This window comes from Aspergillus steynii (assembly GCF_002849105.1).
Source record: "Aspergillus steynii IBT 23096 chromosome Unknown P170scaffold_4, whole genome shotgun sequence".
Classification (NCBI taxonomy): Eukaryota; Fungi; Ascomycota; class Eurotiomycetes; order Eurotiales; family Aspergillaceae; genus Aspergillus; species Aspergillus steynii.
In genome coordinates, this window is record NW_020194401.1 from 1,275,780 (window position 1) to 1,295,622 (window position 19,843).

The 19,843-nt window shown below is 52.6% G+C and overlaps 8 protein-coding genes across 8 annotated transcripts; 4 read left to right on the forward strand and 4 right to left on the reverse strand.

Moving 5' to 3' along the window:
- Positions 1-70: 70 nt before the first annotated feature.
- P170DRAFT_383615 (putative stress response RCI peptide) lies at positions 71-1,139 on the reverse strand. Its single transcript, XM_024845647.1, has 2 exons — positions 868-1,139; positions 71-780 (listed from the first exon to the last, which is right to left on the reverse strand). The coding sequence occupies exons 1-2, from the start codon at positions 923-925 to the stop codon at positions 347-349; spliced, it is 492 nt and encodes a 163-aa protein (XP_024704345.1). The 5' UTR covers positions 926-1,139; the 3' UTR covers positions 71-346.
- Positions 1,140-2,638: 1,499 nt separating this feature from the next.
- Positions 2,639-3,825, reverse strand: P170DRAFT_173449 (uncharacterized protein). Its single transcript, XM_024842625.1, has one exon. It carries the CDS (start codon positions 3,662-3,664, stop codon positions 2,993-2,995), a length of 672 nt encoding a protein of 223 aa, XP_024704346.1. The 5' UTR covers positions 3,665-3,825; the 3' UTR covers positions 2,639-2,992.
- On the forward strand, positions 3,713-5,697 carry P170DRAFT_173196 (SH3 domain protein). Its single transcript, XM_024842624.1, has 4 exons — positions 3,713-3,915; positions 3,968-4,051; positions 4,119-4,281; positions 4,338-5,697. Exons 1-4 carry the CDS (start codon positions 3,824-3,826, stop codon positions 5,562-5,564), a joined length of 1,566 nt encoding a protein of 521 aa, XP_024704347.1. The 5' UTR covers positions 3,713-3,823; the 3' UTR covers positions 5,565-5,697.
- Positions 5,698-6,913: 1,216 nt separating this feature from the next.
- On the forward strand, positions 6,914-7,795 carry P170DRAFT_436711 (actin-binding ADF family protein). The gene is made up of 5 exons (XM_024849206.1): positions 6,914-6,964; positions 7,041-7,051; positions 7,172-7,432; positions 7,510-7,558; positions 7,640-7,795. The coding sequence occupies exons 1-5, from the start codon at positions 6,959-6,961 to the stop codon at positions 7,778-7,780; spliced, it is 468 nt and encodes a 155-aa protein (XP_024704348.1). The 5' UTR covers positions 6,914-6,958; the 3' UTR covers positions 7,781-7,795.
- A 927-nt stretch (positions 7,796-8,722) lies between these two features.
- On the forward strand, positions 8,723-9,500 carry P170DRAFT_358002 (cytochrome c oxidase subunit IV family protein; the record flags this gene model as incomplete). The annotated part of the gene is made up of 3 exons (XM_024844256.1): positions 8,723-9,032; positions 9,116-9,309; positions 9,411-9,500. 3 exons carry the CDS (start codon positions 8,723-8,725, stop codon positions 9,498-9,500), a joined length of 594 nt encoding a protein of 197 aa, XP_024704349.1.
- A 1,370-nt stretch (positions 9,501-10,870) lies between these two features.
- P170DRAFT_436713 (F1F0 ATP synthase subunit beta) lies at positions 10,871-13,427 on the forward strand. Its single transcript, XM_024849207.1, has 7 exons — positions 10,871-10,891; positions 10,975-11,144; positions 11,304-11,389; positions 11,476-11,518; positions 11,665-11,981; positions 12,036-12,885; positions 12,940-13,427. The coding sequence occupies exons 1-7, from the start codon at positions 10,881-10,883 to the stop codon at positions 13,017-13,019; spliced, it is 1,557 nt and encodes a 518-aa protein (XP_024704350.1). The 5' UTR covers positions 10,871-10,880; the 3' UTR covers positions 13,020-13,427.
- A 448-nt stretch (positions 13,428-13,875) lies between these two features.
- P170DRAFT_509698 (1,4-alpha-glucan branching enzyme GLC3) lies at positions 13,876-16,810 on the reverse strand. Its single transcript, XM_024854700.1, has 8 exons — positions 16,639-16,810; positions 16,448-16,572; positions 16,253-16,352; positions 16,086-16,198; positions 15,330-16,021; positions 14,941-15,276; positions 14,247-14,877; positions 13,876-14,191 (listed from the first exon to the last, which is right to left on the reverse strand). The coding sequence occupies exons 1-8, from the start codon at positions 16,685-16,687 to the stop codon at positions 14,165-14,167; spliced, it is 2,073 nt and encodes a 690-aa protein (XP_024704351.1). The 5' UTR covers positions 16,688-16,810; the 3' UTR covers positions 13,876-14,164.
- Positions 16,811-17,275: 465 nt separating this feature from the next.
- On the reverse strand, positions 17,276-18,967 carry rhgB (putative extracellular rhamnogalacturonase; the record flags this gene model as incomplete). Its single annotated transcript, XM_024852262.1, has 4 exons — positions 17,276-17,907; positions 17,980-18,181; positions 18,241-18,279; positions 18,332-18,967. The coding sequence occupies 4 exons, from the start codon at positions 18,965-18,967 to the stop codon at positions 17,276-17,278; spliced, it is 1,509 nt and encodes a 502-aa protein (XP_024704352.1).
- Positions 18,968-19,843: the final 876 nt, after the last annotated feature.

The window sequence follows — 19,843 nt, forward strand, 5'->3', positions numbered from 1 at the left end:
TGGTGTCCAGGCGATCTTCATTCTCTCGCTCTGGAAGTAGCGCCCAGCTGCAAGGGCTGGGGAATGGGCCATGATGGGAAAATTCAAAGGTATCTTATCATTGACTCGCTGACGTGACGAACATAAGCATTAAGTGATCCTAAGTACAGTACATAGCAAATTCCCTGGCCCAAGGTAACTCCCAGCGTATTCGGATTATCAAGGTGGCGGGAGAAAGCAAACAGTGTATGACAGACAGCCTGGCAGGCAACCCCCAAGTGCAGCGCGACCTCCAGGCGAGAATAGACGGCAGCTCCTACCAACCATCAAAAAGCCATCTCTTATCTTGCCTCTCGCCTAGAACAATTCAATCATCCGTCTGCACCTTGTTGTCTCCCTTCACTGCTTCCGCATAGGTCGGAGGGGGCCGAGAATCGTCATGCGACTGGCTGCTACTGCCACCCTCGGCGGGGGGGCCCTGCTGCGGCTTAGGGGCGGCCTGGCGACCGTCGGATTGGGCTGTCCGGGCTGGATTTTGCGATCCCAGCGTGCCGTAGGCTCTGGGTGGAGGTTGCTGGCCCGGCTGGTGTGAAACGTAGTAGTATGTCACGCGACCGTTTTCCACGTCCCTGCCCCGACCTGGACCTGCGGGAATGGGCTCGTAGCTTGGGTCATCGTAGTCCGGCTCGGGGTGTTTGAGGATGATGTACCAGGCATGTAGCAGGCCTGGAACATAGCCGAGGCAGCAGAGTGCCAGGTTAATGATCGAGTCAGCTGTGCAAATGCCTACTTTAATCCATACTAGAGAGAGCAGAAGTGTTAGCCGGCAGTGAACATATGCGGTTGTTGTTGTGAATCCAACCAAGGGGCAGGGGAGGGGTCACGGACCTGAAACGGGGGGGAAGAAGATGGCGAGAATTCCCAGGAAGATATCTGAACCACACATTGTGGCGGGGTATGGTAAGTCACAGTCTAGAGCGTCCTATCTGCGCGAGTTTTCAATAATTGTAGAGCAGTCTATAACGATGTGTGGGGTAAGTGTGAGCAACCAAAGCTGACAGCCTGAAGATATTTGGAATGACGAAACATCGGATGCCTGCGGTCAGATGACGTCGCCTGGTCACCTGACGCGGTGGCAGTGTCCGTCAGGCAACGGTCAATTCAGGGACTCTTGAGAGTCATTTTGTATTATCTATACAGACAATCTCTATTCTTAAGAAGAAGGTAGAGCTAGTACTTGGGAATCGGCGAACGGCGTAGAGCACGTCCCTGCAACTACTTATATATCCGTACCCACATCAAAGCTGCCGAAACTTGCCAGGAGCAGCCTAAGAACTATGTGCTGTACAGAGTAGTTGATCATAATTCTCTCTCACCAATAATGAGAAATCCATCTGGGTCATGATCTCTTAGCATGCTTTCTCCTCTCTTAATCCAACACCTCAAACAACCATTGGGTATCCAGAATAACGTCTTCCAGATGGTCATTGCTTATTAATACGATATTCTTTCCCTGTAGGCGACCAACTGGTATATATTTGCCAATTTACAGAAATGACATTATCCTCCGTAGTGTGTATGAGTTTATCTTGCCACTCCCTTTGTGTGTGTCTGTGATGCATCTCATTTGGGCAGACTCGAAGACATTGTCAACAGGTGACAACACATCACCGGGACTACATATATATCCACAATGGCGCCCTACTCTGAATTAGTATGGTAGTTCCCTCAACTACGAACAAACGTTGATGTAGTACCACAAATACGGTCCAGGATATGTATTGTAGTCGGTACATTGACCGAGAGTAGAATCTCTGAAGTTAATATCCGTTCACTGTTGATACCAGACAACGATGCCACTCCGGTGTGCCCCGGAGTAAGTGACCAGTCCACTCGATTCATATGACCTGGGTGGATTCCATTTTGTGGATACAAGATGCCCCGATGATTGAGACTAGATCTGCCTTGCAGATACGAGGATTCCTCCGCGTCCTTCAAGTGGATGTAAATTGATATCTACGGCGACTGTCCAAAATGATTTCCTAGGCCTGAATGACTCCTAGCGAAGGGTGTTCGACTCCGTGGCTCCTCACCTCCGATATTATAACCCTTGCATGGGTGTGGTGTTTCAGAAAAAAAGGACAAGAACCCAAAGGAACGTTGACTGCTGAAACGGAACCTGGGCAAAGCTGTCTTGTGCCAATGATCTGGCATGGGTGCGTCGATTTAATTCCCGCGAAGCACCCCTTGCCAAGTCATCGGCGAGGCTCAAATAGGGATCGACCAGCTCAGCCGTGCCTTTGACTGGTGGATGCCACGGAATGCGACACACGGGAGGATTGAACAATGTTGAATTGGATACTGACATGCTGAACAAGTGATGCTGAACAACTGGAGTCGTGCTAACTGTGAGTCAGTCAGAGCCCAACCCCTTGACCAACTTTGTCAAACCATTCGAGAATAATGGCAAATAAACCCCCTCCGTAGAATCTGGATGGTCATGGTTTTATTACTCCCAGTCCCAACCAGTCCAGTCCTTACCTGGTTCCACGGAACCCTCACTTTTGGTCCCGCGCAAAGTTCCACCGTTCGTGTGGATTCGGTAAACAGATCACAGCACATGGCCAGCGGTTGAGATAATGAGATGTCGAAGGAGGGGGAAAATAAAGAAATAAAAATAATAATAACAAGAAGAAAAAAAAAGAAAGAAAAGAAAAAGGCCGAGTGCCTGAAACGATGAAGCGCACCTCTTGTCAAGCCTCACCGCGTGCCACGTCAACAATGGATTCACCATCCAGTGTCCATCATGCCGTACAAATAGATCTATAACCTGGCGGTTCCTGCATCGGCCCTTTCTTTCGTTTGCTCTGGCATCTTTGGTGCTCTGAATTTTCCGATCGCCAAAAGGAAGCGTCGCAACGAGCCATCCGTGCCTCGATTGATCTCCCAACCGATTGATCACATTTTCCCCGTCGGCCACGGAATTGACTATCGATCTTTCGACCTTCTTGATTCAGCGTGGGAGTGGAGCTGGCAAGGTAGGGTTAACTTTGAATCTGCACCGCAGCAGCAGGGGAACCTTTGTGCAGTCCGTATAGCAGCGGGAGACTAAGGCCGTGCTACCGACTAGTGGAGTCTGGTTTAATTGGAAAGACGCCGGTTCCTCTGGCGAACCGCCCATCGCCCATTGCCCAGTCCGACTGTCTTTGACTCGGACTCTGGACTCTCTGGACTCTGCGACCCCCTTAGACTTTGAGTTTGGCCTGGAAATCTCGCAGTCGTCCAGTTTATAACCGCAATTGACCCGGCGGGAAAATCCTTTCGCTCCGTCGATCTCGACCGTCGGGGCCTCAGGCAAGGACGAAGCCCGTTCCTGGAATTGGAAAGCACCGCCCATCTTTCGTTGAGGCGTTTCGTCTTTCGTCTTTCGTCTTTCATTCCCTCGCCTTCTTCCGATCCAGCGTCCTCTTCCCTGGCTCTTTCGCAAGCCAAGCCATTCGTTTGATTTTTGATTGTGACCTTCTTTTCTTCCCTCATTCCCGGGAACCTCTCCCTTTTCGCCAATTGATTTCCGTTTCGCTCTTTTTGATATTCGAGATTCGATATTCGACGCGTTCCCATATCGCAGGGGCCTGAGACCGACGCCGTTCCCCTTCACCGAATAGTCGCGCACGTGCAACTGCATGAGAATCGCCAATTGAGACGACCGCCGAACTGGATACTGATACCGATTTCGCCATCAACTTGAATCTGCCTCTTTCCTCGTGCCGACCCCGTCAATTGCGATCCATTCATTGCGACATCAGAACCCCCGAAGGACGCCCAGGCCGGGCAGAGGATCGCCATGGCTACCTGTATCTCCCTCACCGGATCAAAGCAATGTCCGGCTTTTAATGGATCCTCGATATCGACCAACTCTAGTCTTCACACTAATTTGTAAGCTTGCCGAATACTCTTCCCTCCGGCGGGTTTGCTAATCATATCATAGCCCGTTTATGGAATCCGTTTCGAACTTGACCCAATTTGACGAAGCGCTGGATAACTACGTCCAGGATTCCTATGTCAAGCGAAAGTAAGCTCGCCAGTTCGTGCCGTCATTCTCATACGCGATTTACTAACGTTCGCCGCCCGATGGTTAGATATGTTGATTATCTGGGTTGTGGAGGCGCTAATCTTACCGATACCGATGACTACTACGCCCGGTACACCACGAGCTCGTTATGCAATGGGATCGTGCAGAGCTCGAAGGATGACTGCAATCTGTCCAGCGAGGAGTCAAGGCCGCTCTGTGCCGATGATTGTGTTTGTGATGCCCGCCCTTGGATGGTCGGAATGATTTACTAATTGCATACGTCTAGGCGCTGATGGCTAGAAGCGAACAGGAAATCCTGGTCAACGCGGACCTTTGTCCGCAGCGAGATGGGAACTACATGGACCAAATCCGCTCGGATTTCACCGTCTGTGCCCTGCCTGCTAATTCGCTTACGGTGACCTGCATATCGGGAGCAGATAACGAGCCCGACGAGTGTGGATTCCGATCTAATATGATGGGTCTCTGCGGATATTGCGCCGGAAGCTCTCCCAACTCGACCGATTCTTGCTGCGTAAACGCCGACGCCGGAACTCGTTGCAAGGACGTGACGCTGCCATCACCGACGACGACTCTGCCGCCGATAATTACCACGACATCCAACTCAACCGCAGATGATTCGGGTGGCGGCCTGTCGGGCGGACAGATTGCCGGGGTCGTGATTGGTTCCGTGGCCGGAGTCGCCCTGTTGGCTGCGTTGGCGGCATTTGGCCTCATATACTGTCGACGAAAGCGCCAAACAAGGAACGACGGGATGCTGAATCAGCCCAATCCCCAGAGAAAAGGCTCACCATCCATGCAAGGCGCGGGCCAGCACGGTTTCGCCGCCATCCCGGGGGGAAGGGTTACCAGGATGTCTGCGCTACGAGAGATGCCCAGTTCCTCACCGGCACGGTCTCGCACCTCTCGGGGCTTTTTCGGCGGGGCCAAATACAGCGACTCGTCCGACTCCGAAGGCTACGGAGCCAGTCCTGGAGCGATGTCTAAGAGGATTCCTCCGACGGCAGGCAAGCGACACGGCTCGCTCTCGAGCAACTCGGCGTTTGCCGGCGCGGGTAGCGACACATCGCCTCGTTCTGGCACCAACGGTCAATACTCCTCCCCCGAGGGAATTGCCAGTGGACAATCCGAACAACTTTCCTCTTTCCAGGATTATTACTCGCAAGATGACATTCGGCCTGGTGATCGCGTTGCCGCTTTGTGGGCATACCAGCCTCGTGCGAACGATGAATTCTCTCTGGACCGCGGCGATATGTTGAAGATTATAGGTATTTGGGATGATGGCTGGGCTACCGGAATTCGCATCCCCGAGAATGCCGAAGACTATGACGCTCGACACCGCGAACAGCGCGACAGTGGGGTGTCCAATGGCTCGCATCGCCCGACCGCATCGCCGGCGCCCGTGGGAGACATCAAGGCGTTCCCGTTGGTCTGCGTCTGTCTTCCGCAGCATTGGCGAAAAATCATCGATGGAGGACAAGGCGACGATGATTGATGACCCGCAGACCGCCATGTTAAGATCAAATCTGCATGGCTTGTTTACATGCCGGTTTACGCCTTTAACGATAGCGTCGTTGTCTACTCTCTTGTGATTTTTCTTTTTTCCAAACCTTGCGAGCCTTTCTTCACGCGTGTCGATGTTTCGCTTCAGTTGCCTTTCGAACTTCATCCCCATCGATCGGAGTTCCGCCGTCAGTTTCTCCCGGCATGACTATATCCTATGACTTGGACCGTTTCCGCTTATAGGTCCAAGTGACCGAATGCCCAAAGGAGTGCCTAGAGATTCCTCTTTGACGATAATCTGCACCAGCGTTGGTCATGCGCATGACTTCTACTACCAGGTGCCTTCGGGATTGTTCGGAAACGACTCGATACAGTTTTTCCTTCTCGTATATTATACCCCCCTTTATTATTTATTTCTTTTCTACGGAGGCAAATAATCGGCCGTTTGTTCTTCGAACATGGCCTGTCAGAACATGTTTTTTGTATCTTTGATTTATCTTTGCTCAGCCTTGGAGCAGATGACTGCGACGGTCGCCTGCCAGGATTCGGACTTTAGGGGTGTTACTATTATCGAACCAAGTTATTTGGGTACATATTGATGTATGCACATAGATATTTAGATACTGTCAGGCTGTCATCAGAATCGAACCACCTAGTCGAACTCGAGTTCCGCTGCTACATTCACTCGAAGGGTCCAGAGCCAGGGACAGGGGACAGGCACCTTGACGTGATGACACTCGGTTAGTTGGGGCTAGTCCCATGGTTGGCCATAACGGTAAGTTTAGTTTCGGCGAGACCGTAGGAATGGGTATGCCTACGGAGGTGTTGCGCTCCACTGGACGGGGGGTTCTCCCCGGACCAGGACTGGCAGGCAGACACTGCAGACACTGCAGACACAGGATGCGAGAACCCGCAGAATCCGGGACACTGGACGGCGAACACCTGCGATGGCAGCCCCGGAGGCTGCAGGATTCGATTCAGGGGAAGGCGAAAGGGCGGCCGGTGGTGCGACCGCGTCACGTGCGGGCCCGGGCACCCCCACCAGCGGCGAGCAGCACAACAACCAACTGCCCCTCTATCTCCATCTCGGTTCCCATCCATCCCCCGTCATTACGCTTCCCTCCTCCCCTTACCCTCCCCTGGATTCCCGTCGGCTCTCTGCAGGCAGTCTGTGAGTGTCTCCCCGTGATTTCTTAGTGTCGCTGTTTTCTGCTGGGTCTTCTCTTGAGATTGGACCCCCGCGACGAACGTTTTTGTCGGTTCTTTTTTTTGAGGGGGCCCCATAAACAAGGCAGAGAGAGAGAAATCCAAGGCAACTAACATCGCGTGCCCCCAGCGCAGATTTATCAACACCTTTCCCTTCTCCTTTAATCCACACAAGCAACCATGTCGGTGCGTATTTGTCCCCTCGACACTTTTCCTCCGGGTTGAGGCATGCCAATGCTGATTTTCTCCGTCGTCTTTTTAGCTCGCCTCTGGGTATGTCATCGGCCGAACCGCCGCCACTTCCACATGTCCTCTTCGACCCGCTTCGGAGCCATCCGATGACGCAGGCCGCTTGTCGACCAAGTACTGATCAGTTGTGTTTGTGTTCAACAGTGTTTCCATCACCGATGAGTGCATCAATGCATTCAACGAGTTCCGCATGAGCGGAGGTAGCAAGGCTGCCAAGACCAAGTTCATCATCTTCAAGATCGCCGACAACAAGAAGGAGGTCGTCATCGACGAGGTCTCGCAGGACCCCGACTACGAGGTCTTCCGCTCCCACCTCGAGGCCGCTCGTGACGACAAGGGCAACCCCGCTCCCCGTTATGCTGTCTACGACGTCGAGTTCGATCTCGGTGGCGGCGAGGGCAAGAGGTATGACGGACCCCGGATCTGCTGTGACGAATGGATCAGGGAGACTGATTGGCTGACTCGACTTGCACCGTTTGTAGAAGCAAGATCATCTTCATCTCTTGGGTTCCCAGCGACACCCCTACTTTGGTATGTCCCTCCGTGTTATCTTCTTCCCCCTCGCAGTCGTTCGGTCGACGGAATCAAGCGGTAACTGACGGGCGACGTTAGTGGTCCATGATCTACGCCAGCACTCGGGAGAACCTGAAGAACGCCCTCAACATCCACACTTCCATCCACGCCGACGACAAGGGCGACATCGAATGGAAGACCGTCCTGGCCGAGGCCAGCGGTGGTAAGGCCGGTAAATAAATGACCTGCGCCGGCTGGGTCCGGACTTAGGTGAGCGCTGTGTGTGCGTGTATGTGTGATGGTGATTGCACTGCACCCCTCCGTTTCGAGACCGCGGAGTGCAAACTCGGAATGAACCCAACATCCATGACCTTTCCTTTCTCCCTGCACACATTTAGTTCCAATATGAGATCGTTACGACTTGTCTGCCTTCATAGTGACCGTATCATCGTGAAACCAGCGATGGGGATGGAGGCTTTTCTTTCTTTTTGTGTCAGCGGTTTACCTGTACAGAATAGTTGCTGTCTTGTATGGGGTGTGATTTCCAGCGTTTCGGTGTAGAGTAGAATACACGGCATCGCCTCCCATTCATCCACTGTTGAACCTCCGTTCTGCGTTAGGCCTGTGCGTATTTCGAGATAAGGGAAGGGACCAGGGACTAGTAGGTAAGAGTTGGACTGCGGGAGCTTTCGGGTTTCGAGGGATGGGCCGATGTCAGCGGCACGAATGGAAGCGTCGAAGGAATCTTGGTCGAGTGTTGTCGGTCTTCTGGTTTCAAACACGTTCTATTGCGTTGGAAGTGAGAACGGGCAAAGATCCGACCGGTGAAAGTACCCTCTAGCAAATAGTTCATAATAGTTTCATAGTTAAATAGCCAGGAAGATGTTCTGATGTTGTGGTGATGAGGTCGGTCGGATACGCCGCGGACGTGGACCAATGAGGGCGCCGATAAAGCGGACTAAGCTGGCCCGTCCGGATCCTCGACTTTCCACCTCAAACCACAGTCGAACATCGTCTTCGTCTCCCATTGCGAGTCTCGATCTTCCCCCCCTCCTCCACTCTCCCCAACTTTACCTTCCCCTATCCCTCCCGAGGTAATTGTCTCCCTATCTCCACGGGAGTGTATTTTTATATCAATTGATTTGTTCTCCTCTCTAGTCGCGCGCTCGCCTCTCCCACACAATGTTCCTTCGCTCCGTGTCTCGCGCTGCTCCTCGCAGCTCGGTTGTGCCCACGACTGCCACTCGTTCTTTCCGCACCGTTTCGAGCCCCCTGGCCTGCCTGAACGCCCGTCCCCAGGCCGAGAAGAAGGCCGTCGCTCCCCAGCAGACCCGCGCCGCATCCGAGCATGCCATCGCGAATCCCACACTCGCCGGTATCGAGAAGCGCTGGGAGGCCCTGCCTCCCCAGGAGCAGGCCGAATTGTACATGCAGCTCCGCGACCGCATGAAGGTTGACTGGCACCAGATGACGCTGCAGGAGAAGAAGGCTGGTAAGGCATTCTCTTGATGAATATCCCCGGCTTGTCCGGCCTGTCAGAATTTTGCTAATTTTTCCTCTTCTTCCCCCACTCAGCCTACTTCATCGCCTTCGGTGCTCACGGCCCCCGCGCACAGGCTCCCAAGGGCGAGGGTCTCAAGATCTTCATCAAGGTGGCCCAGCTCACCACCGTCTCCGTGGCCATCTTCTACGTCATCCACCTGTTCGCTAAGCCCCAGCCCAAGACCATGTCCAAGGAATGGCAGGAGGCCAGCAACGAGTACGCTCTGGTACGTCATGTCCACTCGTTCCGCTGCATGAGAATGCAACGGATATCTCCCGGATCGTCCAGGGATCAATGGCAATTGCTAACCACATTTCCCCCCCACAGAAAGAGAAGATCAACCCCATCTACGGCATCAGCGCCGAGGGTTACCAGGGCCCTGGCTTCGTGCAGAGCCCTCCTCTCGAGAAGTCGTAAACTGGAGGACCCTGATCCGGGAGGATTCGGTATGAGCAACATCGGGACAGACCTGCTCTGAGCCCAACCGACCACAAACACCCTTTCCACCCCCTGACGACGCATTGGAAGCGTGTCTCTCTCGTCGGGCATTCGCCTTTCGTCTTGTGTCTTACTTGTTTTTGCCAATCTCAGCCCCCCCAAAAGACCCTGTGTATCTCGTACTGTGCAATAATCAATTGATCTCCTTTGTAGCCATAGAAAGATGTTGTCAAGTGTGGTTGTCTCTGGCCAGACGATCCGTCGCGTGGGTTTGTAGGGGGAGGAGGATGGTTGATATTGCACCCTAGCTTGTCCGCCGTGTATGTGTTTGATTGTTGAGAATAGCTGCCTGTTTACCAATGTGACGTTGTTTTGATCTACACCTAGTCGGTATGGGAATGGTTTTCTAGGGGCCTGCAGCACCTGGGAGATGACGTTAACACTTGGCCTGGGGGACGGGGCCCGGTTACAGACTACGGCGGCACGGAGTAATTGCTGGTGTTTGAGCTCATGGGATCAATTGGATTGATGTGTTTATTTTTCTTTGGGATAATTTTCCGACCGGATACTGAGCGGGAGCATCAGCAACATATCCCAGGATTGTTGTCGATACACCGATGTTTACCAGAGCATCACGGGAACACGTCAGATTTTTCGCAGCTCCTCCAGCGTTCGTCCGAAACAGGACGGCAGCTGCTTGGAACCGGACGAAGTCGGCGCACTGGCGGTGGAGGTGAGCCGCATGGACTTAAAGAATAAAAAAATGACCACACCATAGCTATATATATATTATTTATCATTTAGTATTTATCATTTATTATTTACGGATTCTATTTTAAATATTGTATGTTATTTTATAATGTAGGTACTGTTAAATACCATCTGCTCGAGGCTGGGGGAAAGGAAGACATTCCGCGCGACGATTGGCCAGGCTGGCGCTTCCCCCCCTTCCCTTCCGACGGGCGCCAAGAAAGCTCCTCATTTGTGTGCGAATTCTTCCAGTCCAGCTCCATCAGGGCAAAGCTGGAGAAGGCCGTCCGGAAGGAACTAGAGCACTAGGATGCGTCCGATGCAGAGGGTAGATACAGTAGATGTAGATGTAGGAGCGGTAGATGCCTTCCAAGAGAATCCTCTGACCGTCCACCTGGCAACAGACGCTGACGAAGGTCGCCCTGCGCGTTGCTCGGTACATCACGGGATCGTCGGCAAAACCGCCCCGGAAAGGCTAAGCCGGACACAGTCGCCCGTGTCCACCTCAACCTCAACCTCTTCCCTTCCCTTCCCTCTCTCTTCCCTCTCCCCATCTTCTCGTCCCTTTGACCTCATCTTTCCCCGTTTTCGCTCTTAAACACCATCATAATGTTCAAGAGGTATGTCTGCCCGCCGCTTTTCGCCTGCCCGTCCCCTTCCCCCTTTCCCCTCCCGGCTAACAGCTCTTTTTTCCCTCTCACAGCGGTCTCGCCCGGACCTTCGGGAGGGCTGCTTTTGCCCGACCTACCTCCGTCGCTCGTCGCGCCCTCCAGCCCTCTAAGATCAATGGATTCCCTTCCCTGGCCCGCTTCGCCAGCACTGAGGCCGCTCAGGGCGGCAAGATTCACCAGGTCATTGGTGCCGTCGTCGACGGTATGTGCTATCCGGTCGCTCCCTACCGAGAAAAAAAAATCCCTTCCTTACCCGGGGCTACGCGAAGAAAATCTTTTCCGGGCCTCGATTCCATCTCAACAACCATCGATTTCCATCCAATTGATAGCTCGATTCACGATCTCTGACTCTCCGCTACAGTGAAGTTCGATGGTGACAAGCTCCCTGCCATTCTCAACGCCATTGAGACCGAGAACAATGGCCAGAAGCTTGTGCTTGAGGTCTCTGTATGTTTTTCTGATATTGCTCTGTCCTTGATGACATCAATCCCCTTTTCTACTTTCTGAGCTCAGTTAGCTAACGCGTGATACAGCAACACTTGGGAGAGAACGTCGTCCGTACTATTGCTATGGACGGTAAGCTACCTCTTTTTTCTCCCTCGGCAGTTCGTCACGTATTGGGCTTGGCATCATGATCCAGATGGATATTGATATTGCCTTGCCCTGATGCTTGACCGCCGATTGGGCCATCGAACTCGACGTCGCTGACTTTCCTGTCTTAGGTACTGAGGGTCTGACCCGTGGTGCCGCTGCCCGCGACACTGGTTCCCCCATCAAGATCCCCGTCGGTCCTGCCACCCTCGGCCGTATCGTCAACGTCACTGGTGACCCCATTGACGAGCGTGGCCCCGTCAAGGCCGTCAAGTACGCCCCCATCCACGCTGAGCCCCCCGAGTTCATCGAGCAGTCCACCGAGGCCGAGATTCTCGTCACCGGTATCAAGGTCGTCGACCTGCTCGCCCCCTACGCTCGTGGTGGTAAGATTGGTCTCTTCGGTGGTGCCGGTGTCGGTAAGACCGTGTTCATCCAGGAGTTGATTGTAAGTTGACCTTCATTTCTTGTCACGTTCGAATCAAAACTAATAAGTGAATAGAACAACATTGCCAAGGCCCACGGTGGTTACTCCGTCTTCACCGGTGTCGGTGAGCGTACTCGTGAGGGTAACGATCTGTACCACGAAATGCAGGAGACCGGTGTCATCCAGCTCGATGGCGAGTCCAAGGTGTCCCTTGTGTTCGGTCAGATGAACGAGCCCCCCGGTGCCCGTGCCCGTGTCGCCCTTACCGGTCTGACCATTGCCGAGTACTTCCGTGACGAGGAGGGTCAGGATGTGCTGCTCTTCATTGACAACATTTTCCGTTTCACCCAGGCCGGTTCTGAGGTGTCTGCCCTGCTGGGTCGTATCCCCTCTGCCGTCGGTTACCAGCCCACCCTGGCCATCGACATGGGTGGTATGCAGGAGCGTATCACCACCACCACCAAGGGTTCCATCACCTCCGTCCAGGCCGTCTACGTGCCCGCTGACGATCTGACTGATCCCGCCCCCGCCACCACCTTCGCTCACTTGGACGCCACCACTGTGTTGTCCCGTGGTATCTCCGAGTTGGGTATCTACCCTGCCGTCGACCCTCTGGACTCCAAGTCCCGTATGCTCGACACCCGTATCGTCGGTGAGGAGCACTACAACACCGCCACCCGCGTCCAGCAGATGCTCCAGGAGTACAAGTCCCTCCAGGATATCATTGCCATTCTCGGTATGGACGAACTTTCCGAGGCCGACAAGCTCACCGTCGAGCGTGCCCGTAAGCTGCAGCGTTTCCTGTCCCAGCCTTTCACCGTCGCCCAGGTCTTCACTGGTATCGAGGGTCAGCTGGTCGACCTGAAGGACACCATCAACAGCTTCAAGGCCATCATCAACGGTGAGGGTGACGACCTTCCCGAGTGTAAGTTTCTCCGATGAAAATCCCTCCAACTGAACTCATGCTAACTCCTTCTAGCCGCTTTCTACATGGTTGGCAACTTCGCCTCCGCCCGCGCCAAGGGTGAGAAGCTTCTGGCTGAGCTTGAGGGCCAGTAAATGTAATATTGTTTTTGAGCGCCCTTTCTTTTTTGTTCCCTTTTTTTCCGTGTTAGAATATGGACTACCTCTTTTTTTCTTTGAAATGTTCCGTTTTCGAATCGATACGTGTACAGTACTCGAATAAAGAAAAAGGGAAGTCGAAAGAAGAAAGGTTCTCCCTTCTATAAAGAAAGAAAGGTGAAACTGGAAAAAAAAGAGCACTGATTACTCTCTCACACCAACCTCTTTTTTTAAGTCTGGATGGGAACTGGTGGTTGGTGGTAGGATGGAACACGACTACTGCTTCATCTCTCCCTGTCCGGGCTTGTGTTACACTACCTATGTGCTCATGTAAGTAAGTCAAAATGACCACAGTCAGCCTGATACCCTGGGGCTGGGACAATTGTATTCATTTCTTTTGTTGCATCTTTTCTTTCTTTGTAGAGTGTAAATTGTAGCTATTACTTGGCTTGTTCTCGTGTTTACGCGTAGATCTTAATATCAGGTTCAAGGTATATATACCTGTTAGGCGTTAAAAAGCAGCAGCTACTTGGTTGAGTTATTTAAGCTGCTCGTGTCGCTACATAAATAAATATATGCATTGCTTGATGTTGATATTGATATTGATATCGACGTCGGTTGGTGTCGGTTCATGTTCCGTTCGTCCGGGATCGGACCCCTTCCTTCCCCTCATCTTCTCTCCTCCGTGGACAGACCCTTGCGTTCTTGTTGGGTTTATTTAGGATTCGACTGGGAGGGGTTTATGCGGGTAGGTAGTTAGGCACCTATGCAGACAGAGCAGGGATCTAGATTTTATGCTGATGTGGTATATTGTTTGTGTGGATTTTATAGTGGATTGGTTGACTTCGCTGCTACAGTTTTGTAAGACTTCTTTCTACATGTGTTTGGATGGGATTCTTATGGGTATGAATAACCAGGGATTCGAGTATGGGTTTATGCAAAGTGGACGGATGGATTGATATATGTATGGATCGATCGGCTTTACATGGTCAAAACAAGACAGACAAATAGATGAAACTTAGACATGGACGTAAATCGGAGCCATAGACAGACAGATATATTAGTGGACGATTGGACTGAAATATGTCACGAAGCTTTGGCCATCTCCATTCGAAGGCGATGTGATGGATCTGGCTCGTAATCTAGAGTGTCTCTTCGAGGGCGAGGACCTGCTTCGAGTTAGTATGTTATGTTTATCATGTACTAGGGGGAATGAAGACTCACCAAAGCCGACCTCGTCGGGATATAGACCTGCAAGTAATTACTCCGTCCATTCCAACCAAAGTCCGTCGTGAAGAACCGGGTTTCCTTCAGATTCCTCCCCAGCCCGCCGAACGCATGATCGTCCGTATCCAGAACGATGCGGTACGTGCCGGCCTGCTCCACGCCGACCCTATAGTCCGTGAAGCTCTGCCTGGGATGGAAATTAAAGATCCAAAGGAGTCCGGCCCGCTCGAACACCAGCACCTTATCGACCTCGTGTTTCAGGCTGATGTATGCCTGCGGGGCGTGCAGCCAGCCGTACTTGTCCTCGGTGAGCTGCATGGAGCGGTCGAACTCGTTGAGGAACTTGTACCGCAGCAGTGAGTCCTCGGTGAGGTTGAGCTGGCGGCGGGCGTACCAGAAGGAGTTGTTGTTGCCGGCACGGGGGAAGTCGAGCCATTCGGGGTGGCCGAACTCGTTGCCTTCGAAGTTCAGGTAGCCCTCGCCGCCGAGGGCGTGGGTGACGAGGCGGATCATCTTGTGCAGGGCCATGCCGCGCTCGATGATGGGCGTGAATTCGGTGAGTGTGGACATGTGCGTGTACATTTCCTTGTCGCAGAGCCACATCATGAGGGTTTTGTCGCCGACGAGGCTGGGGGGTGGTTAGTTGGTTGGTTGGTTGGGTGGTTAGACGAGGAGGATGAAGAGAGCTTACGCTTGATCGTGGCTTTCGGCGTAGGCGATGGTTTTCTCGCCGTGTCGTCTGTTGACTAACGTGAAAGAGAGATTGCCAATGTCCCATTCGTCGTCAGACTTCTCCTTCAAGAGTTTGATGTACATGTCTGGGATGGCCATGGCCAGACGATAGTCAAAGCCAACACCTCCGAGGGCGTGGGGTAGACAGAGTGCTGGCATTCCTGAGACGTCTTCTGCGACGGTTATGACATCGGGGTATAGCTGGTGGAGCATCTCGTTGGCAAGCGTCAGATACATGACGCCCTCGTCGTCTACCGATGGCCCGAAGTATTCGTGGTAGCCGCCGGAGAACCCCCTTGAGACAGTTAGTTCGTCTGCACCAAAATATGGGCGAGGCCAAGTACGTACGTTCCAATTCCATGATGGAGATAAAGCATGCTGGTGACTCCGTCGAAGCGGAAGCCATCGAACTTGTATTCTTCCATCCAGAAACGGAGGTTACTGAGGAGGAATCGCAGGACCTCGTGACTGCCGTAGTTAAACAGACGACTGTCCCAGAGCTCATGCTGACCCTTTCCACCGCCATGGAAGTACTGATGGTCGGTCCCGTCGAACATGTTCAATCCGTCGAGAACATTCTTCGAAGCGTGACTGTGCACCACATCAAGCAGCACCACCAGCCCCAAGCTATGGGCCGTGTCGACGAGCTCCTTCAGGTCTTCAGGCGAGCCGTAGCGACTGCTCGCGGCGAAGAAATTGTTGACCTGATACCCGAAGCTAGCATAGTAAGCATGCTCCATAACGGCCATGAGTTGAATCGCATTGTAGCCCAAATACTGGATGCGAGGCAGCATGTTGGCGGTGAATTCTTTGTACGTCGCCACTTTGGTTTCTGGCGAGGAAATGCCCACATGAGCCTCGTAGATGCGGAGACTCTCAGGTCGCTTGGGACGCGCATGCTTGAATTGATACCTCTTTGATTCTGGGGGATTCCAGAAAACCGCATCGTACACAGGAGAGATCTTGAGATCTTGCACCACGCGCTTGATCCATGCTGGGATTCGATAGATTCGCTCTCCAGTGGGTGTGACCATTGAGATCTGCAAGTACCGTAAGCCGCAATTGACGGAAGTATAGGTTTATTTCAGAAGGTACAATCAGTACCTTGATCATGCTCTTGTGAGGAATGGCCGGGGCTCCATCCTTTGCCGGTATAGTAATCTCCCAGACGCCGAAGGGACTCTTGGTCATCGGATGAGCACTAACGTCCCAGTTGTCTACCAGTCTCAGCGAAACATTCGAGAAGGATTAATTTATCCAGCGAGACGTACTAAAATCACCGACCAGCTGCGCCTCTATAGCACTGGGAGCCCATTCTCGATAGGTAATGTCGCCGTTCGGGTGGACATTGAGGCCAAAACTCTCATAGCCCTATCATCAAGTTAGCCATGGTGCACAGGTCCACAGTTCCTTTCATCAGGATGCAATTGACGAGAGATTGATTCGGAAACAAAAGTCCCACTGACCCTGCTGAACTTCTCCAGTCCCCCCTCGGTGTCATTGATGGTCTTCACCCAGCTCTGGACGAACCCAAACCGGCGTTGTAGAGCTTCCCGGAAAGGTTCCAGCCAAGGATCCAACTGGATCACACCTGAAAAACATCAGCCAATAAATTCAAAGAGATCAAAATCCAACAGAATCGGGTCTGGAGGCGTACCTGTCCCGTCCGCCGGCACTGGCTGGCTGTCTGGCGCTTGGGTGGTCATTTTGGAGCAAGAACACTAGAGATAAACTCTAGATCACCAATTGCGAGAGCGTATATCTAAAACAAAGCGACTGTAACCGAGAATGCGCGAAAAGTATCACCTGAGAACAGAAGAAAGGAAAACGGTCGAGGGAAAAGTGTTGAGAGGGGGCAGGTTGGCTGTCATGCGGGGGAAGGTCGAGGCCAAAGCCCCCATGTGACATCACCCCCTCAACTCGTCAACAAACATCTTCCTTGTACAACCCGCCTTTCATCCTTGTCATCCATCGCCACGATCGACATTTATCGACTATTCATCATTTACGATTCGCTCTTCGAGTGGGTTTCATATTTGAAGATTGTGGGAGTGAATTGATTGTCCAGACTGTCGTATCCAGGCGCTTTACTTGAAATTCCAGCAACCAACAACCATTTGCTTGTCCACGAACTCATTCAGCATCCTGGCAAATTTCCAACTCAACAAGCTAAATGAGCTGCAATTTAAAACCTGTCGGATCACCTAGGAGACACTCTTGGCTTAAAGGACCGTGAACGACATCGAATTCTTTACGGACTAGAAAGATCAATGCCATGGCTTGTGAACAATTATCTAGAGATGTCCGTGACGGTGCTGGTGGCGCCAGAAATGGGGGGCCTGGAATTCACCCTCCGAGCTGCCAGTGGCCTGTGCAGTAGGCTCCGCGGTGGTGGTCGCAGCGGTGCTCTTGGTCGAGCTAACGGCGACGACAGCCTCACGAGCATTAACGGAGCCGGAGGAGCTGTCCGCCATGAGAGCGCTGACCGGAGTAGCATTCGGATAGAAAGAGGTGGGGATGGTCGGGATGGGAATGGAGACAGTGCTACCAAAGTCCGCGGTGAGATCCGAAGCCATGGTAGGTGCAGAGTAGCCGGACGGGGCCTGGGTGGCCGTGCTGGTGGTGACGGCATAATCGGCGTGGTCGGAGCCTTCCTGGAGACAGAAGCCGGAGCCATAGGCGTTCTGGCAGACGAAGGTTTGTCTCTCACCCTCCTCGGTCCACATGGCGAAGTCCTCGAAGTTAATGTCATAGCAGGGAACGCCGTCGGGGCAGATGATCTTGACGGGTCCTCGAGAAGCGCCGTTGGCCTCGGTTCCCTTCCAGTTCTTGATAGTGAAGTTGCTCAGCTCAACACCCTCGCCGCCCAGGCTGCTCATGCTGCTCCAGTAGCTGTCGATGTTGAAGGAGTACGCGTTTCCGTGACCTGATCGCAATAATGATGATTAGTTGTCAAATCCTGGACTGTGAAAGGTCTCAGCGATGGCCCGGTGCTTACCGATGAAGTTCTCAAAGGTGACATCGGAAACAGATCCACTGCCTCCGTTGCTCTTCACAAACATCATCTGGTTCGAGTTCCAAGTGTACACGTTCCGGAAGGTGATTGCGCTGATGTCGGTATCGGCACCGAGGGAACCCATACCGCAACCGCCACTCCAGTTGCAGTAGATATTTTCGACCAGGATGTTCTTGGAGGGACTCTGCAATTGTTGTTAGAACCCAGGTTTATAACAGATGGACTTTTGAGTGAGAATCCTACCTTGACGGTGACACATTCATCCTTGTTAGTGACCTCGACCTGATTGGACATTAGCAGCTGGGTGATATAACCGAAAGACATTGTTGCTCACGTCATGGATCCAGATGTTGTCGCTCCAGACATCAAGACCATCCAGACCACCATGATTGGCACCACGGATCGCCATGTTATAAATCTCGCCGTTGGTGCAGGTATCGATGGAAAGGTGGAAGGCCGGCGAATCAACGAGGATAATATCATGGGCCGAGAAGTTGGTGACGTCCCAGATTCGGAGCAGACGGGGGCCACTCCATTTGTTATCGGCGTGGAACTCATATCCAGACCCCTGCATGGCGCCCGAGGAGGTGCTACTGAAGAGCTCAAAGTCGTCGGTGTGCTCGATCATGATCATGTTTCCGGCCTCCGTACCAGTGCGGTAGATGGTTCCGTCAAGTTGCAAAGCCCAGGCCTTACCGTTGGCCAGCTTCACCCACGTTTCCATCGCATAATCTCCCTCCGGGATGACCACAACACCACCGGACTTGCAGGCGTCGAAGGCAGACGACAGAGCAGGGCCCAAATCAGTGGACTTATCGGCCGCCGCACCGTAATCAAGGACGTTGCAAGTCTTGACAGCGGCTTTGTCGGAGACCGAAGTCAAAGGACCGACAGAGCCGGAAAGCCGCGCAGCGGCAAAGGTAGGCACCAGGCCCACAAGGGAGAGTAAAGATACAGTATTAAAAAGCATTGTTCCTCTGGAATCACAATGATTGGAAACAGAGACGAACAAAAAGAACGACAAACAAGGGGGTGAGGGGGAAGGAAAGAAAAAAGAGTGCGGGTTGAAGAAGAGAAGCAAAAGAGCCTGGCGGCAGGAGAGAATAAGTATGGAAGAGCATTGTGAGACCGACCAAAGCCGAAATCGGAAACGGCTCTTGAAAAGCCCCAAATAAGGCCTTTAATATCCAACAGAATTTAGCTCAGGTGCTATAAAACAAGCTACGATATAGTCGACCATTCAGAATCGTCCTCTACGGAGCCACACTCAGCCTTGAACGATATCTATGGCACCGTCAAGCATTGAAATCGAACCGGACATCAGGCAAGGGGAATAGCGGCACAGCCTGAAACCTCGAACACGCCAAGCTTTGTGTGGTGTTGATAGAGATTCCTTAAGCCCCTGGATGCCAACGGAGCTTTTAATATTTTAAGCCCTGGTGGCCGAATCAAATAGAGTGCTCTAGATCGTGGACCCAGGGGCAATTGGAGAACACCTTGTGTATTCCGCGGAGCAGTGATACTGGGGTTCCTCAGCTCGATGGCCTTATATTGCATTCGGATGGGTGACATTGAAGTGCATCCCGCATTATGACATTGCTGCCACGCGACCTGCGACTTGAAGACAGAGACTTAAAAGCTTAAGCTTATTTTCCGCGACGTGTTGAGTGAGCATAACCGAAAATGCAGAGTTTGCGCCCATCCCTTAATACTCCGAGAAGCCTGAAACACCCTAAAGCATTGCTTATGGGAACCATCCACTACTATTTGCCTACCGGCAGGAAAAGTGGGTGCAAGAGCCAATGCTGCGATCGCTGGCAACCGCCCGGGTGAGTTTAGCCATTAT

Bases quoted from the DNA above. Each gene is read 5' to 3' on its own strand.
- P170DRAFT_509698 (XM_024854700.1), bottom strand. From the start codon at position 16,687: ATGACCACCCAAGCGCCAGACAGCCAGCCAGTGCCGGCGGACGGGACA. The intron at 14,878-14,940 runs GTAAGCTCTCTT...ACCACCCCCCAG, and splicing joins GCCGAAAGCCACGATCAAGC to CCTCGTCGGCGACAAAACCC. The intron at 14,192-14,246 runs GTGAGTCTTCAT...AACTCGAAGCAG, and splicing joins TCCCGACGAGGTCGGCTTTG to GTCCTCGCCCTCGAAGAGAC.
- P170DRAFT_173196 (XM_024842624.1), top strand. From the start codon at position 3,824: ATGGCTACCTGTATCTCCCTCACCGGATCAAAGCAATGTCCGGCTTTT. The intron at 3,916-3,967 runs GTAAGCTTGCCG...ATCATATCATAG, and splicing joins TCTAGTCTTCACACTAATTT to CCCGTTTATGGAATCCGTTT. The intron at 4,282-4,337 runs GTTTGTGATGCC...GCATACGTCTAG, and splicing joins CGCTCTGTGCCGATGATTGT to GCGCTGATGGCTAGAAGCGA.
- P170DRAFT_436713 (XM_024849207.1), top strand. The intron at 11,145-11,303 runs GTATGTGCTATC...TCTCCGCTACAG, and splicing joins CATTGGTGCCGTCGTCGACG to TGAAGTTCGATGGTGACAAG. The intron at 12,886-12,939 runs GTAAGTTTCTCC...AACTCCTTCTAG, and splicing joins GGGTGACGACCTTCCCGAGT to CCGCTTTCTACATGGTTGGC.
- P170DRAFT_173449 (XM_024842625.1), bottom strand. From the start codon at position 3,664: ATGCAGTTGCACGTGCGCGACTATTCGGTGAAGGGGAACGGCGTCGGT.
- P170DRAFT_436711 (XM_024849206.1), top strand. The intron at 7,433-7,509 runs GTATGACGGACC...CACCGTTTGTAG, and splicing joins GGTGGCGGCGAGGGCAAGAG to AAGCAAGATCATCTTCATCT. The intron at 7,559-7,639 runs GTATGTCCCTCC...GGGCGACGTTAG, and splicing joins CCAGCGACACCCCTACTTTG to TGGTCCATGATCTACGCCAG.
- P170DRAFT_383615 (XM_024845647.1), bottom strand. From the start codon at position 925: ATGTGTGGTTCAGATATCTTCCTGGGAATTCTCGCCATCTTCTTCCCC. The intron at 781-867 runs GTCCGTGACCCC...TGCTCTCTCTAG, and splicing joins CTTCTTCCCCCCCGTTTCAG to TATGGATTAAAGTAGGCATT.